The sequence below is a fragment of the Solanum stenotomum genome, chromosome 2 (assembly GCF_019186545.1).
Source record: "Solanum stenotomum isolate F172 chromosome 2, ASM1918654v1, whole genome shotgun sequence".
Classification (NCBI taxonomy): domain Eukaryota; kingdom Viridiplantae; phylum Streptophyta; class Magnoliopsida; order Solanales; family Solanaceae; genus Solanum; species Solanum stenotomum.
Window position 1 is genome coordinate 71196556 of NC_064283.1, and position 14870 is coordinate 71211425.

At 30.9% G+C, this 14870-nt stretch overlaps 2 protein-coding genes and 1 pseudogene across 4 annotated transcripts in view; all 3 read right to left on the minus strand.

Annotated features, from left to right (window-relative positions):
* LOC125857233 (heavy metal-associated isoprenylated plant protein 20-like) overlaps positions 1-14870 on the minus strand; it is a 287045-nt gene that overhangs the window by 56054 nt on the left and 216121 nt on the right. The window lies entirely within an intron of this gene.
* Positions 8523-12498, minus strand: LOC125857252 (kirola-like; annotated as a pseudogene).
* The window catches only part of LOC125857241 (kirola-like), a 20477-nt gene continuing 14129 nt past the window's right edge, over positions 8523-14870 (minus strand). The window contains exons 2-3 of one of the 2 annotated variants that reach the window (XM_049536940.1): positions 9192-9342; positions 8523-8977 (exon numbers count right to left, since the gene is read on the minus strand). In XM_049536940.1, coding sequence (XP_049392897.1) covers positions 8724-8977; positions 9192-9342 — 405 coding nt within the window. In that variant the 3' untranslated portion in view covers positions 8523-8723. Of the gene's footprint in view, positions 8978-9191; positions 9439-14870 lie in introns of those variants that run through there. The other variant, XM_049536939.1, reaches the window with a different exon arrangement.

Here is a 14870-nt window from a genome sequence, read left to right on the forward strand (position 1 = left end):
TATATATTCATGCATGTTACATATATTTACACAACTTTGCTCAATAATTCATTTAGAAAGACAAAATGTTCTATTTATTCCCTCAATATTACTGTTGTTTCTCTCTATAAATTATTATTTTTTAAATATCAGTACACAACCAGTTATGAATTTAAGTTAAACAAAATTATAGATAGAAACAACAGTAATATTGAGAGAGTAATAGACCTGAATAGTAACAATAGCTAACAAATTTGGAGCACTAGAGGACAATAATGACACTGGAGTAGGATAAGGAAACACAGGGGGTAATGATCTGAAGCTAGGGGAGATACTATTGGAGATAAGGAACAACATAAAGAACAAACTTCTAACATCAGACAGATAATAGAGGCAAGAAAAAACAAACAGCAATATAGGCAAGAGGAGAATATGTTAACAAATAATCAAAAGCATGGGGTAAGAACTCCTGGCAGCAGCAACTCACAAACAAAAGAAGGAACAACACAGAAGGCATATACCAGCCACAGTCAGGCAGTAAGTAGAGCAAAAAATGAACAAGAGTCATCTGGTAGTGCATACTATTGCAATGGGGGGAAAGGAAGGCTTAGTTGGGGACATAGTGAAGGGAAGAATGGAACAAGAAAACAAAGGGTTACTTACCCCACAGAAGGCACCAAAGATTCATCAATTATCTCAACTAGAGATAGACAAAAAGTTGCAAGAAAAGGAAGATGATAATATGGAAGAAATTATAGAAGACATAAGCAGGAAAGGAGATTTATCCATTGAGCAGATATTTGGTGGCAGGTGAAGGAAATTCAAGCTTTTGGTTTGATAACTGGACAAAACAAGGAGCTTTATACTTTATAGAGGGAGAAAATTCAATTGAAGAAGAACTAAAGATCAAGGAATTTATGCTAAATGGAAGTTGGAATGAAACAAAGCTGCTGACAAAACTGTCTCAAGAGATGACTGGTTACATAATGGAAAGCATAAAGCCCCCCATAATTGAGAATAGAAGTGATAGACCTTGGTGGATTGGAAATACTCAAGGTATTTTCACAGTTAAATCTGCATGGCATTTATTGAGACAGAAGAGAGAATGCAGAAGATATTATGAGTTTATATAGTGTAAAAGACTTCCTTTTAAGGTGAATTTCTTCTTTGTGGAGGGTATGAAATAGGAAAATAGCTTCAGATGATAACCTCAAAAGAATGCACATTCTAATTGCCTCTTGATATTGGTGTTGTGAAACAAAGAAAGAGGAAACTATGTAACATCTTTTTCTAACAACCCCTATAGTCACTAGGCAATGGAGGCAGTTTGCTAGTTTTGCAAGAATAAACATTACTGGAATGAACCTTCAACAACTAATTATCACATGGTGGAAACAAGATAATTCACCAAAGCTAAAAGTGATATATCATGCCATGCCAGCACTCATAATGTGGACACTTTGGAAGAGAAGGAACAACAGAAAGTATGGAGGAAATACTACATACAACACAATGGTGGAGCAAGTTCAGGACTTGGTGAGAAAGTTGGTGAAGATTAAATACCCACGGATCAAGTTGGAAAGAAGGGAGTGAATTGCCATTATAAGCCAACTGAAAGACTACAGACCTCATGTGCAATATCACAGTGTAACATGGAGTCCACCAGAAGAAGGAAATCTGAAATGTAACACTGACCAAGCCTGTAAAGGAAACCCAGGAATGGAATCATATGGTTTTTTGTCTAAAAACCACACAGGAGATCTAATGTTTGCTAAGGCTAGGGGTATAGGGATGACAACCAACACAGAAGAAGAAACCCTAGCTATTTATGAGGCATTGAACTACTGCTATGAAAATGGTTGTCGAAAAGTCATTATAGAGATTGATTCGTTGGCTGTAAAAAAGATGATTCTACAGCAGTGGAGAGTTCCATAGGAGATGGTGGAAAGGACTGAAGAGATAAGGGAGAAACTACAACAACTAAGTTCTCAAATCATTCACATTTATAGGGAAGGGAACATGGTTGCGGATGCACTAGCTAATGAAGTAATGGAGACACAAACAATAGTGGAATATCATAGTTTCCAAGAGTTACCAAGAAAAATAGAATATCATAGTTTCCAAGAGTTACCAAGCAAAATAGGAAGTACATAAACATGGACAAAAATCAATTCCCAAATTTGAGGATAATGAATAGAGCAATAAATAGGCAACATCAACAACAATGACATCAAGTAAACAACTAGTGTTGAAGAAAAAAAAGCAACAGTTGCAAAGGAAACAAGAAGCTACACATACCATATAGGCTAATTCACGAAGCTACAATAGACCTTGAATCTGAAACATCAAGCAATTCTCAGCTGAAACTCGGCAACAAACGCGGGATCTGGAAGTTTTGAGATTCTGAAATGGAAATAATATCAACTCAAAGATGGTGAAGAAGAATGATGTGACGGAAGAAACTTACCTCCGACTTAATTGCAACATTTTCCGACAGAGTTGAAGGAAGATGAATGGTCGGAAGATACAGATAGATTTTATGAGTTATTTTCTTATTTTCTTTTTCATTTTTAGGGCCACTGTTTGGTCCTTTGTTTGAATTGGGTTGTAGCCAAAGAATTTAATAAAATCGGTCCAATTACCGAAAAATTTAGTATAAAAAAAAATCTTATATATTCAAGGTAGACAAAGATAGAGATATGAAATTATATATGGAACGTACGATGCATTATTCGTGTAACCAGTCAACTCTTAGTCTTAATAAAGCCAGGCACTAAATTAATATTCCATTTTCATGTCAATGTCAATATCATAATACCATTACTCAAAGTCAAAAAAAGACAACGCATGTGGTTGGTCCACCAGCTAAAGAACCTCCCAATTTAACATAGTATCAAGGTGAAAAGGTAAAAAATATCACTCAATTATTTAAAATATTCAACGACCTTATTGTCGTGAGTGGCACCCACATTAACCACCTGGTGCGTGGGAGAACAATCTATCCATCCAAAGTTAATCCAACACAAATGTCTCAAGTCATGAAAATAAATAGTAAGAAAATAGTTTAAAACAATTAAAGAATTGAGTTTCTATAAATTCAATTGTTAATCCAAAATATTGCGGAAATAAAACCTCTAGAAACTGAAAGTCATAGTAGCAAAACTCTATTTAGTCAATAATGGGGATTCAACCCCGAAAGCTAGGAAACATAAACTAATAATCTAAAGTATTGTTTCTGAAAAGATAGACAAGAAGATGTAGACGAACTGATGACAGTCTGAAAGAGTAGTTCACCTTTGGATTTGAAGTCAAACATCCATTAACTGAGGTCTTGTATCAGACCCTAAAAGATGTCATGTACTCAACAAAAAAAAAGAAGTGCAATATCAGTACACAATCAGAGTGTACTGGTAGGATCATTTGGCCAGTACCAAATCATAAATGTAAATTAATAACCACAACACAGTAAACACAAGCCAACACATATAACAACAATCGCAATCACATAGACTCACAATCACAATAAGATGAAACAATCAATACCTAGAACATGTCCCACATGATCACAATTACAAGAACCTGACCCTCAAATGGAAACACAAATACACATACTCAGTCCTTTCAAGTAATCCACACACAAACTGTTAGCATATGGGCGTGGTATCTGAGTCAACTAGAGTTAATATTCATACCAGGTATGATATTTAAGCCAACCAATAGTATTCATGTACCAGCATAGTACCAGATTCAACCAGAAATCACAAACAATCACAATCACAATGAACAATAACACTTGAAATCATAAGTAAAGTAAATAGGTTCATTGCATGAAATTATCAACATGATGTCATTTCATATGCTTTTCTATATCTTGCCCAACATGCATTACACAAGTGATACTATAAAGTGATAGACATGTGTACATCTATAAACTAGAAAAAATACAACTATTACCTACTTCAAATCAAACATGTATCCTTTTTTTCTCAGTGTCATGGCTTGTTCTTGGTCTAAAGCAATAAATAAACACAACAATCAATCAAAAATGGCCTAAATATATCCATCTTATACCCAAATCCTAAACCCGGGTCAATTCATGATCATTCTACTAGACTCGAGGCTTTTTCCCACCACTAAATCAAATCAAAACCCTCCCTCAAGAGTAATACCCTAGATTCTAAGGCTTAAGAATCAAATTACAAGATTGGGGAGTAATGAACTTACCTTTACCGATGAATTTGATGAAAAATTGGGTAGAAATTGCCCTAATTTTCTCCTCTCAAACTCAAAAACAATAATGCATAAAATAAAATGTTTTGAGACTTTTTCTGCGTAAAATCCTGACTTGCCCCGCTATAGCGATTGTCACCCCGCCATAGCACATGCACACTCCCATTATAGGGGCCTACCGCTAGCTATAACGGATTGCACGAACTTTAGAGACTAAAAAGTTCCTCAAAACTCCATTTTCAATATACCTTTCTCCCTTATATCTCTTTCATGCCAAGTTTGATTCAAGGAATTTTACTCATCCAAATTTAATTCAAGGAATTTTACTCACCCAAATTTAATTTTGTAATATCCTACGGGTTTCTTAATATCTTGGCTATATTTCAAGCCTAGACATTTTGCCTAATCCATTCTCGGATGGACCTAGACTTTGCCTCGCTCGAATTCTGTCTGAACTGGTCTAGCCTAGAATGTTTAGGTCTCTAATGAAAAGTTTTCTAGCCCAATTTCATTCACCATTGACCTAGTCATAACAATCAAAGTAAGTCGTTACAAAAAATACCAATTTATCCCATCACTCGTCCCCAGGTGATCAAACAAGAAAAACTAGGTTAAAATAGAAAAAAGTATAGTACATGAATCATCGAACAAGTGAGGGTACTTGTCTCCCACGTCTCTCGCGGTCTCCGAAGTAGATGATGTTTCCATGTGACCTTTACTGATCTGATTTCTTTTATCCAAACTTACGGACATACCGATCAAGAATCACAATCGGCTTCTCTTCATACTGCAAGTCCTTGTCCAACACTATTGAATCTCACTTGATGATATAATCTTTATCCCTATGGTATATCTTTAGCATAGACAAATGAAATATCAAATGAACTCCAGTCAAGTTGGGAGGTAGTGCTAACCTGTAATCCATTAGCCCCCACATCGTCAAGAATCTCAAATGGACCAATTTAGTGAGGGCTAAGCTTGTCCCTCTTACTAAACCTCATCACTCCTTGAATGGGTGACACATTAAACAATTCTTGTTCCCCAACCTGAAAGGTTATGTCTCTTACCGTGTGGTCCGCATACTGCCTACTATAGGCTGTCAATAACTTAGCTTGATTTCCCATCACCATTTCCTAGGCTTTCCTAACCAAATCAACACCCAAAGGTTCCACATCACTAGCCTTAAACCACCCTATGAACAATATGCATTCCCTTTCATACAGTGCCTCAAATTGTGTTATATTAATATTGCATTGATAACTATTTTGGTAAGAGAACTCACATAACGGTATGCAGATACCTTCCGTTATACTTTTGGGACATTGGTGCCCCTGTAGTCCAAAAACTAGCGCATATATATCCTTTATACTAACAGACATACATGTGTAATAATCTTATCCACCGACCCAACATTTATTAAATATTAGATCGACGGATAAGATTGTGTCACGTGTCCCTATTTAGTCTTTCGTTACAGTGAAGGGCACATATACTTTAGTTTATGGACAGTAGGGGCACCAATGTCCCAAAAGTATAACGGAAGGTATTTGCATACTATTTACGATAGTTCAGGGGTATATTTGTCCTTTTTCCCTAAGTAATATATATTATGTTTGATATTTATTATATGGTAAGTTATTTATATATGAAATTAATTTTGTATTTTATTTTGTAATTTAAAATGTTGCATACCTAATATACTCCATGTTTTTATTTGTTTATTTTTATTTGTCATTTATACTAAAAATAGATGTTTGTTTTTACTTGTCATTCTTCGTATATCAAGAGTAAAATATATGTATTCACATTTTACTCTTAATATTAATTACTCATTTCTCAAGACATAAGATTATACCTCAATCAATATAAGTGTTATAATTAATATCATTTCTTAAGAAAAGTGTAAAATTTAAAGTGAACAAATAAAAGTGAAAAAGAGAAAGTATAAGTTATAAGAAAATTGTGTATTATAATTACTTGATTGACTCGAACACATTCTTCTTGCTAGCTCTCAACTATGCATTAATTGAGCCTTCCAATCTCAAAAGAAAGAAAGCTATTTATTAATTTGTTAGAACTATATATATTGAAATATAATACAGAAAAGTTGATTCTTATTTTAAAATAATAAAAGTTGTGTTGAAAGGAATCTTATGGACCAAATGACTTGCCAATAACAAATGTACTAGTAGAACATAATATAAAATAGTTGGGCAATTAATATGTTTTGGGTTGCAGTGTCCATAATAAACATTGACAATATATATGCATGTTGGCTTGCCCTATATTATGTACTTGAAATTTTTTTTTAAATGAGGAGCATTAATATTTGAATGACAAATATGAAAAACACTATGCTAGTTCTAGGAATAGTCAATCCAAGTATCACTTCCCAATACAATAATTAAAGTTTGGACAATCTCACTAACAACCCCCACTTTTATTTAAAAGAAAAAAAGCACTTTGTTTATGTCTTGATTAACATTCTAACCTATCCATATTAATCTCCCTGCCTATGCGTAATAACTGTGGTTTACTATTGACTTGCCATCCCTTAAAAAACAATAAATAATAGACGTAATATTATTATTTTATCTTTTAACTTTATTAAATTTAATATTTCAAAAAATGTGTTAGATGATAAATAGAGTAGTATTTATTAGCAAATATTGTTGGACAACAATATTTCGGTTGACTTCCAAATCATTACAATCTATTTAAATAATTAACCACAATAAGATTTTGGAACTAACAATACCTATGTTACCAGACCCAAAAACTCACCCAAATTTATAATTAAGTTTTTAGTCTTGATGCCAATTAACTTGTCAACTATCATATTTTCCAAGTTTCAAGTCTAGCGTTAAGTTTCAATCTCTCCAATATCATAAATCTAATGGTCTTCATGTAATACAATATACCTAATATTTAGTTACATAAACCAATTTACCAAAACTTAAATCACCATGTAATGACTATAAGAAAATACAAAATCTAAATCAAATTCGTCATCTGTAACTTGGAGCACGAAAAGAATGACAAACCTTACTACTACGAACTCAACACCATCAGCACGTTGTAATCCAAAATTACTACCAATGATTAAGCCATCATTACCTTAATTAGTGACCTTAAAAATCAACTTCCACCACTATAATTTGTCCTATAAACTTTTAAACACAAAATTGCATTAAATTTCAACTTTCATTCCTTTTCACCAATAATATACAACTAATAATGGAACAAAGCCTAGGTTGGAAAACAAATATTTCTCAATTTATAAAAATAAACCTAAAAATCGATAACCTTAACAATGGAACTACACAGAAAGCAATTATGAAAGTCTTACTTTGCCAATGATAAATTTTTCCTAACTGACAATTATTTCACCACTAACTTGTCAACAAAAAACCTTAAGGAATATTCAATTTTGCTTCTACACCCATCTATAAAATCTCTATCCTCCAAGTAACACATACCATACAATATTATTAAAGAATGCACACCCAATACACAACATGTATAAAACTAAATTGGAACTTAATTAAGTTTTACCTGCAGTTTGAGGTATGACCAAATAATATTAACCCTCTTCCTTTAATTATTATTATTTTCACATGAGTCAAGTGATATAGGATAATAATTAAATTATGAATTTGACCCATTAACCATCAATTAAAATAAATTATTTAAGATTACTCATAAATTAATTACCATAGTTAAATGAATAGTTTAAAATTCTCAAACCAACTTCACCGACTGATTAGAAATAATTCAGGAAAACTATCGGAAGGGATAAAATGATAATTTTATGAAATTTCAAAAAAAACATTTTTCGGGTCATTACAGTGCTATATCCATTTTTAAACCTGAAAAATTATGGGTAACAACAATCATAAGCAAGCAGCCTAGAAACAATCACTGAATTGAAAATCAAACTTTTTCAAAAAATAATAAATCACAAACTAACCGAATAAATCGAAAAATCAAAAAAATAATTAATTCAATCGATTTTTTCCATATTTTGAACATTGAAAATACATCCCTAGAAGGAAAGGAACATACTCCCTCCGTCTCATTCTATGTGTCACTTTTTGGATTTCGAGATTCAATCAAATTTAACTTTGACCGTAAGTTTTTCATAGATTTTTTAAACATTTTGAATTATTAATTATTGTGACTTATAGTACTTTTTAGTTTACAAATATATAAATTTCATTTCAAAAAAATTGAAGATTTCATGCATAAATTTCAAACTTAAAATTGTTTGACTCTCGAAAAATGAAAAGTGCCACATAAATTGAGACAGAAGGAGTAAGAAATATACTCTTTAAACAAAATGTTATTTATTTCACACACTATAGCTAGCTAGATAGAACTAGCTAGCCAGTATCACACACAAAAACACACATATATGTGTGTAAACATACATACATACATACATATATATATATATATATACTTTGCATATGTATAAGTATGGCTATGAGCCATTGAATAGCATCGATGTTTTATTACTTAAGAAGGTGATTCTCGATTTCTTTTGTCACATGAAGGACATAAGCCAGGAGAACGAGAGGCTCTGGTGTGTCTTCAGTTTTCTTCTTGTACAAAAACGTCCATGTAGTCCAATGATGGTCACATGATGTGATAATAGTGAAGGAATCGTACAACTCTAATAGATCTCCACCAATCACTTTCCATGTGATTGTTTTAGTTTCATGATCGACGGCTTCAATCACTTGCTTTGACATCTTATCTTTTCCATCTACAATCAATAAAATCGAAAATATAAGAGATAAAAGACAGAAGTTACCCGTTAAAACTTATAAAGTACATAAGCTTTTGGAGCAAGTAATATGACCATCAAAAACTTTTTTACTAAAAATATCGAATTGGAAATGGACTTTCACAATATAAGACACACCTAAATGTAAAAAATCCATTCATATGTAGAGAGAGGGGAAATGTGTATATTTTACCATCGTTATATGTCCATTCAACAATTGAACCAACATCTACAGTTTCACCTTCATGAATCTCAAAACTTTTGACCTTGCTAGGGCTTATGTTGGATATATGATGAGTTTTGGCATGAAAAATATCGTGAACCAAATGTCCTCCACACTTCACCTCTACTGAAGAAATCAACTTACCCTTCAGACCCATATTTTTTTTGGCTTAACAAAAAGTTTTGAAAGAAAGTGGTGACAAAATTATTAGAAATGGTAGTCCTTNATAAGAGATAATAATAGGGTAATCAGTTCGAAAATGATTCATATCTAGAGAGAGGAAAACATGTATATGTTACCGTCATTATATGTCCAGTTAACAATTGAACCAATCTTCGATTTAGCAAAAAGTTTTGATAATTAAGAAAGTGGTAATAAAATAGTTAGAAACTATAGTCTAAAAATATTGACATCAATGCAAGGTTGTCTGGTGACTCTGTCTCACGTCATAAATAATAATATGCCAACAAATACCCCTTTTTAGTCGATCAAAGTTTTTCTAACGTCTAGAATTGATATGCCAACAAATATTTTTTTTTCCTAGCTAGCCAAAGTTTTTAATTCCAGAAATAATATGCCAATATTGTTTTCTAAATGACCTCAATTCCTATTAAAATAAAATTGTGTTCTCTTTCAATTGGTTGTACCGAAAGCTATTATAAATGGATGTTGGATTATGTTTTATGGTAACAATTTTTTTATTATTTTTAAAGCAAAATATAATATTTGAAAATAAGAGTTGTATAATTGTATTTGTGTCATAAATTCAAATTAGAATTGTTTTTTTTTATCTTCTGTGGGTAATTTAAAGTGTACAAAAGTTAATACACCTTTTAATTATTTTTTTAAGTTCTTAAAAATTCTAATTTTAAAATTTTATGATTAAACATATTTCTTAGAGTTCAATTTTAAAAAAATAATCATAATCAAACATCTCCTACGTATATACTTATAAAACATGATCCACGAGGGGCACAACATGCATATCATGGAAGATTAGTGTTAGCTGTCCTTCAACATGAAACTTCAACCCCTCAACTTATAATAAAAAATAAAAAATAAAAAAACTTATAATTTAAAAAAATATATATGTTGAAGATAAGGTTTACAACTCACAAGAAATTAAATTTAAAATAGTGAAATGTTTCAAAGAATAAAAACCTAGAGAAATAAAAAAGAAAGAAATTATATGGCATAAATTAATTTATCTTAATCTTAAGTGATTTTGTGAAGGATAGATAATCTCTTATCTCAATTTCGAAAAAAGAGGGAACATTTACCAAATAACTGTTTAACCTTTCTTTACAAATAGTGATGAACTCAATGAAAAAATGAACGAACAAAAAGACTGAGAAAAAAGATATTTAGTTTTGATTCTTTGAAATTCAAAGTCAGACATGGAGTAATTCTCTAACAAGATTCAATCAATATTCTGTCATTATTAACAGGTATACAGTCTTGTTCATGTTAAGAAATTCTATCAAAATATTCTCTTGATTTTGAAGATAATTTAGAATATCTCTTTAAGCCAATAAAAGTGGTGATGTAGTACTTAAATTAAACATGTCAAAGGTCTGTTTGGCATCTTTGGGCATGTCTTAACATGAACCTAAAAACCAAAGTGTAATTAAGGTTTAAAATTTATTGCCCCTCTTAAAACTAGAGAAACCTAAAAAGGAATTGACTACAAAAGAATGAGAATATAAGTAAAGCACACTATTAAATATATCATTTTTGTTATAGGTAAATTTTAATAATATTTTACATATATTAAACATTAAAAATACATCTCTAGAACGAGAGGAACATATGTAATATATTCTTCAAACACAATATTATTTATTTCACACACTAGCTCGCTAGATAGAACTAGCTAGTCAATATCACACAAAGACACACATATATATTTGTGTGTAAACATACATATATATATTTTGCATATGTATAAATAGGGCTATGAGCCATTTAGTAGCATTGATGTTTTATTACTTGAGAAGGTGACTCTCAATATCTTTTGTCACGTGAAGGACAAAACCCAAGAGAACGAGAGGCTCTGGTATGTCTTCAGTTTTCTTCTTATACAGAAATGTCCATGTAGTCCATTGGTGGTCACATGATGTGATAATAGTAAAAGAATTGTACAACTCTAACAGATCTCCACCAATCACTTTCCAAGTGATTGTTTTAGTTTGAGGATCGACAGCTTCAATCACTTGCTTTGAAATCTTATCTTTTCCATCTATAATCAATAAAATAAAAAATATAAGAGATGATAATAAGCAACTTCAAGTTGAACATTCACAATTACATATTTTTAGCTCGATCGTTTTATAGGTTTTTCTTTGTTTTTCATTTTCTCCAATGAAATCTGTAAAATGTTTGTATAACGTCTCACAATATTTGATTGATGATGAGAAAATATTTTATGAAAAGTACAAGCTAAAGTTAAATCATTTCTTTAGAAAATTGGAAGGTGTTCTGATAAATATTTTTATTACTAAAGATTAATAATGTCAAAATATTTGGAGCAAACAAAAACAGATCATTAATGATTTAAATTTGATTGGTTCAACGTTTATATTTATACAACTAATACTCGTTACACTTTGCAAATGTGGGTTCAGAACTTGATTACTCTTTTAATAATATTTTTTTCGATTTTGCACATATCTATATTGCGTATAATGATGAGAGGGAGTTGCTCGGATGGTAAGCACATCTCATTTCCAACCCGAAGATTGCGAGTTCGAGTCACCAAGGGAGCAAAACGGATGGGAGCTCCGGTAAAAAAAATAAAAATATTGCGTATAATAATATTACCCGTTGAAACTTATAAGTACATAAACTTTTGGGAACAAATACTATGATCTTAAAAATTAAGACACTTATATGAAAAAATGACTTTCCCCTCAAATGAAAGAAGTTATTTTCCCTTTTTAGAGTAAAATGTTTACCCTATGGTAACTAAACACCATTAAAAAACTTTTTTATGAAAAATATTCAATTGGAAATGAACTTTCTCAGTACCATCAAACACACCTAAATATATAAAAAGAAAAATGATTCATAAGTAGAAAAAGGAATAATGTGTATATATTACCGTCATTATATTTCCAGTTAACGACTGAACCAACTTTTACAGTTTCACCTTCATGAATTTCAAAACTTTGGATCTTGCTAGGGCATATGTTGGATATGTGATGAGTTTTGGTGTGAAAAATATCATTCCTCCACACTTCACTTCTACTGAAGCAATCAACTTGCCTTTCACACCCATATTTATTTATTTTTTTAGTATAACATTTATTTTTTTAGTATAACAAAAGATTTTGAAAAGAAAGTGGTGATAAAATGATTACAAGTTAATAGTGTTTATATAGATTTCAATTAGCTGCAGCAAAGGTTATTATAAGTATTACAGAACATGATTCACTACATATCATGGAAGTTTGGTGTTAGATTTTTAACCCATTGAGGAGAAAATGACAAAAAAAAAAGTATTTTATTTTGGAAAACTTATCGAAATTTCACTAGTTTAGGAGTAATTAATTTAGACACACTTTAGTTTGTTAGATCACGAATCTTATCAGATTTTGGTACGTCCAAATATATCTATCTTGGGATACATTGGTTTAGAATTAGATGTAAACGGTTTCAGATATACTGTATCCAATTGGATTCGCATGTTTCTGAGAAACATAACAAATCTCGGTTGCCTCTCTCTCATCTATCTCACTACTTTCTATATATCAGTATCCCACATACATGTGAATCACACCAGATATATAAAAATACATGATATATACATGACTATCTCGCTTGCCTCCCTCCCCTTCTCGCTCGCCTCTCTCCTTATTTTAGTATATATGGTAGCAAAAATGCATGTATGTAGGTGTATCTTCCTCAATATATGATACTTGATAGGAAACTCTTAATGAGTGGTAAAATTAAAATACATAATTATTTGAAAATATAGATAAAAAAATTAGTGTATCTAGTAGCAAAAATGTATGTATCTAGGTGTATCTTCCTCAATATATGATACTTGGTAGGACTCTCTTAATGAGTGGTAAAATTAAAATACCTAATTATTTGAAAATATAGATTAAAAAAATGGGAAAATTACATGGTTAAGCAATTTATACTACTTAATTACTCATCATAGCTATAGTTTGCTATAATTACCACTCGCGACTACCATTATACATTAATTACGTGCGCTGACTTTGAGTTTGTATAATTAGGCACGTTTGTATATGTATAATTCGCCACATTTGTATAATTCGTAGCTGACAATTCTTTGTGTGATTTGTATCTGTATACGATTGTTTGTGTTTGTATATGACGATGATTTCCTTTGATTTTTCAGTTTTGTCATCACATACATTCAATCTTTTTTTGTATAACTTTTTAAAGTTTGTATAAACGTGTAGTTTTTGGATTTTGTATAATATAATTTATATAATATAATTTGTATAATATATTTTTTGTATAATTGTTTAAAGTTCATACGTTTTTGTTTGAATCAATTCGTTATTTCGAGTTTTATTATATTTGTATAATTTCAGACTTTATATTTCCCAATTATACAAAAACACGTGAATTATACAAATGTACCTGCGAATTATACAAACAAGATGTGCATTATACAAATATTGTCCTCTCTCGCTCGCCTCTCTCCTCCCTCCCCCAATCGCTCGCCTCTCCCTTCCCTCTCCCAATCTCGCTCGCTTCTCTCCTCCCTTTCCAAATCTCTCTCGCCATAATATACAAGTACATATGTATAATATACAATTATCTAACCGAAATACATATACAAAATAATATAGGCCAATAAATACCCTTTTTTTATTCTATCCAACAAAAGTCTTTCATATTTTCAATTATAATATGCCAATAAATACATTTTTTTCCTAACCTACCAAAGACTTTTTTTACTTCTAGAAATAATATGCCAACGAATACCTTCTCTCTCTCTCTCTCTCTCTCTCTCTCTCTCTCTCTTTCTAGCCAAATCGAAGTCTTTTGATAGCATTTACCTCATTCATGTTAAAAGTAAAGTTGTGGTCTCTTTCCAATGAAAAAAATAGTTTTATTTTTAAAATAAAAACTAATATCATATGTTTGGCCATAAATATAAATTAGAGTTATTTTTTTACTTTTTGTGAGAAATATGGATTAAAAAAAAATTAAATACTTTTTTGTTGTTTTTTATTTTTTTAAAAAAAAAAATCTAAAAACCCAATTTTTAAAATTTTATGCCCAAACATATTTTCTGAGTTCGATTCTTAAAAAAGAATCATAGACAAACGCCGAAAAATATATTACTTATAAAACATGATCCACGAGTATCACGATATATCATGGAAAATACAATTAGATCTTGTCAAGTTAATAGGGTCCTTTACAATGAAACTTCAACCACACAACTTATTTTTATTTTTTTGATGTATAAAATAAGGTTTACAAATCACAAAGAGTTCATATTATGTAACTGAAATAGTGAAATCTTTCAAAGGATAAAAATTCTAGCAAAAACTGAAAGGAAAAGGGCATAAGTAGTCTTATTAATCCTCTATTTTTTTAACAAAAAAGTCTTAATCCTCTATTGCATAAATTAATTTATCTTAACTAAAGTGATTTTGTGAA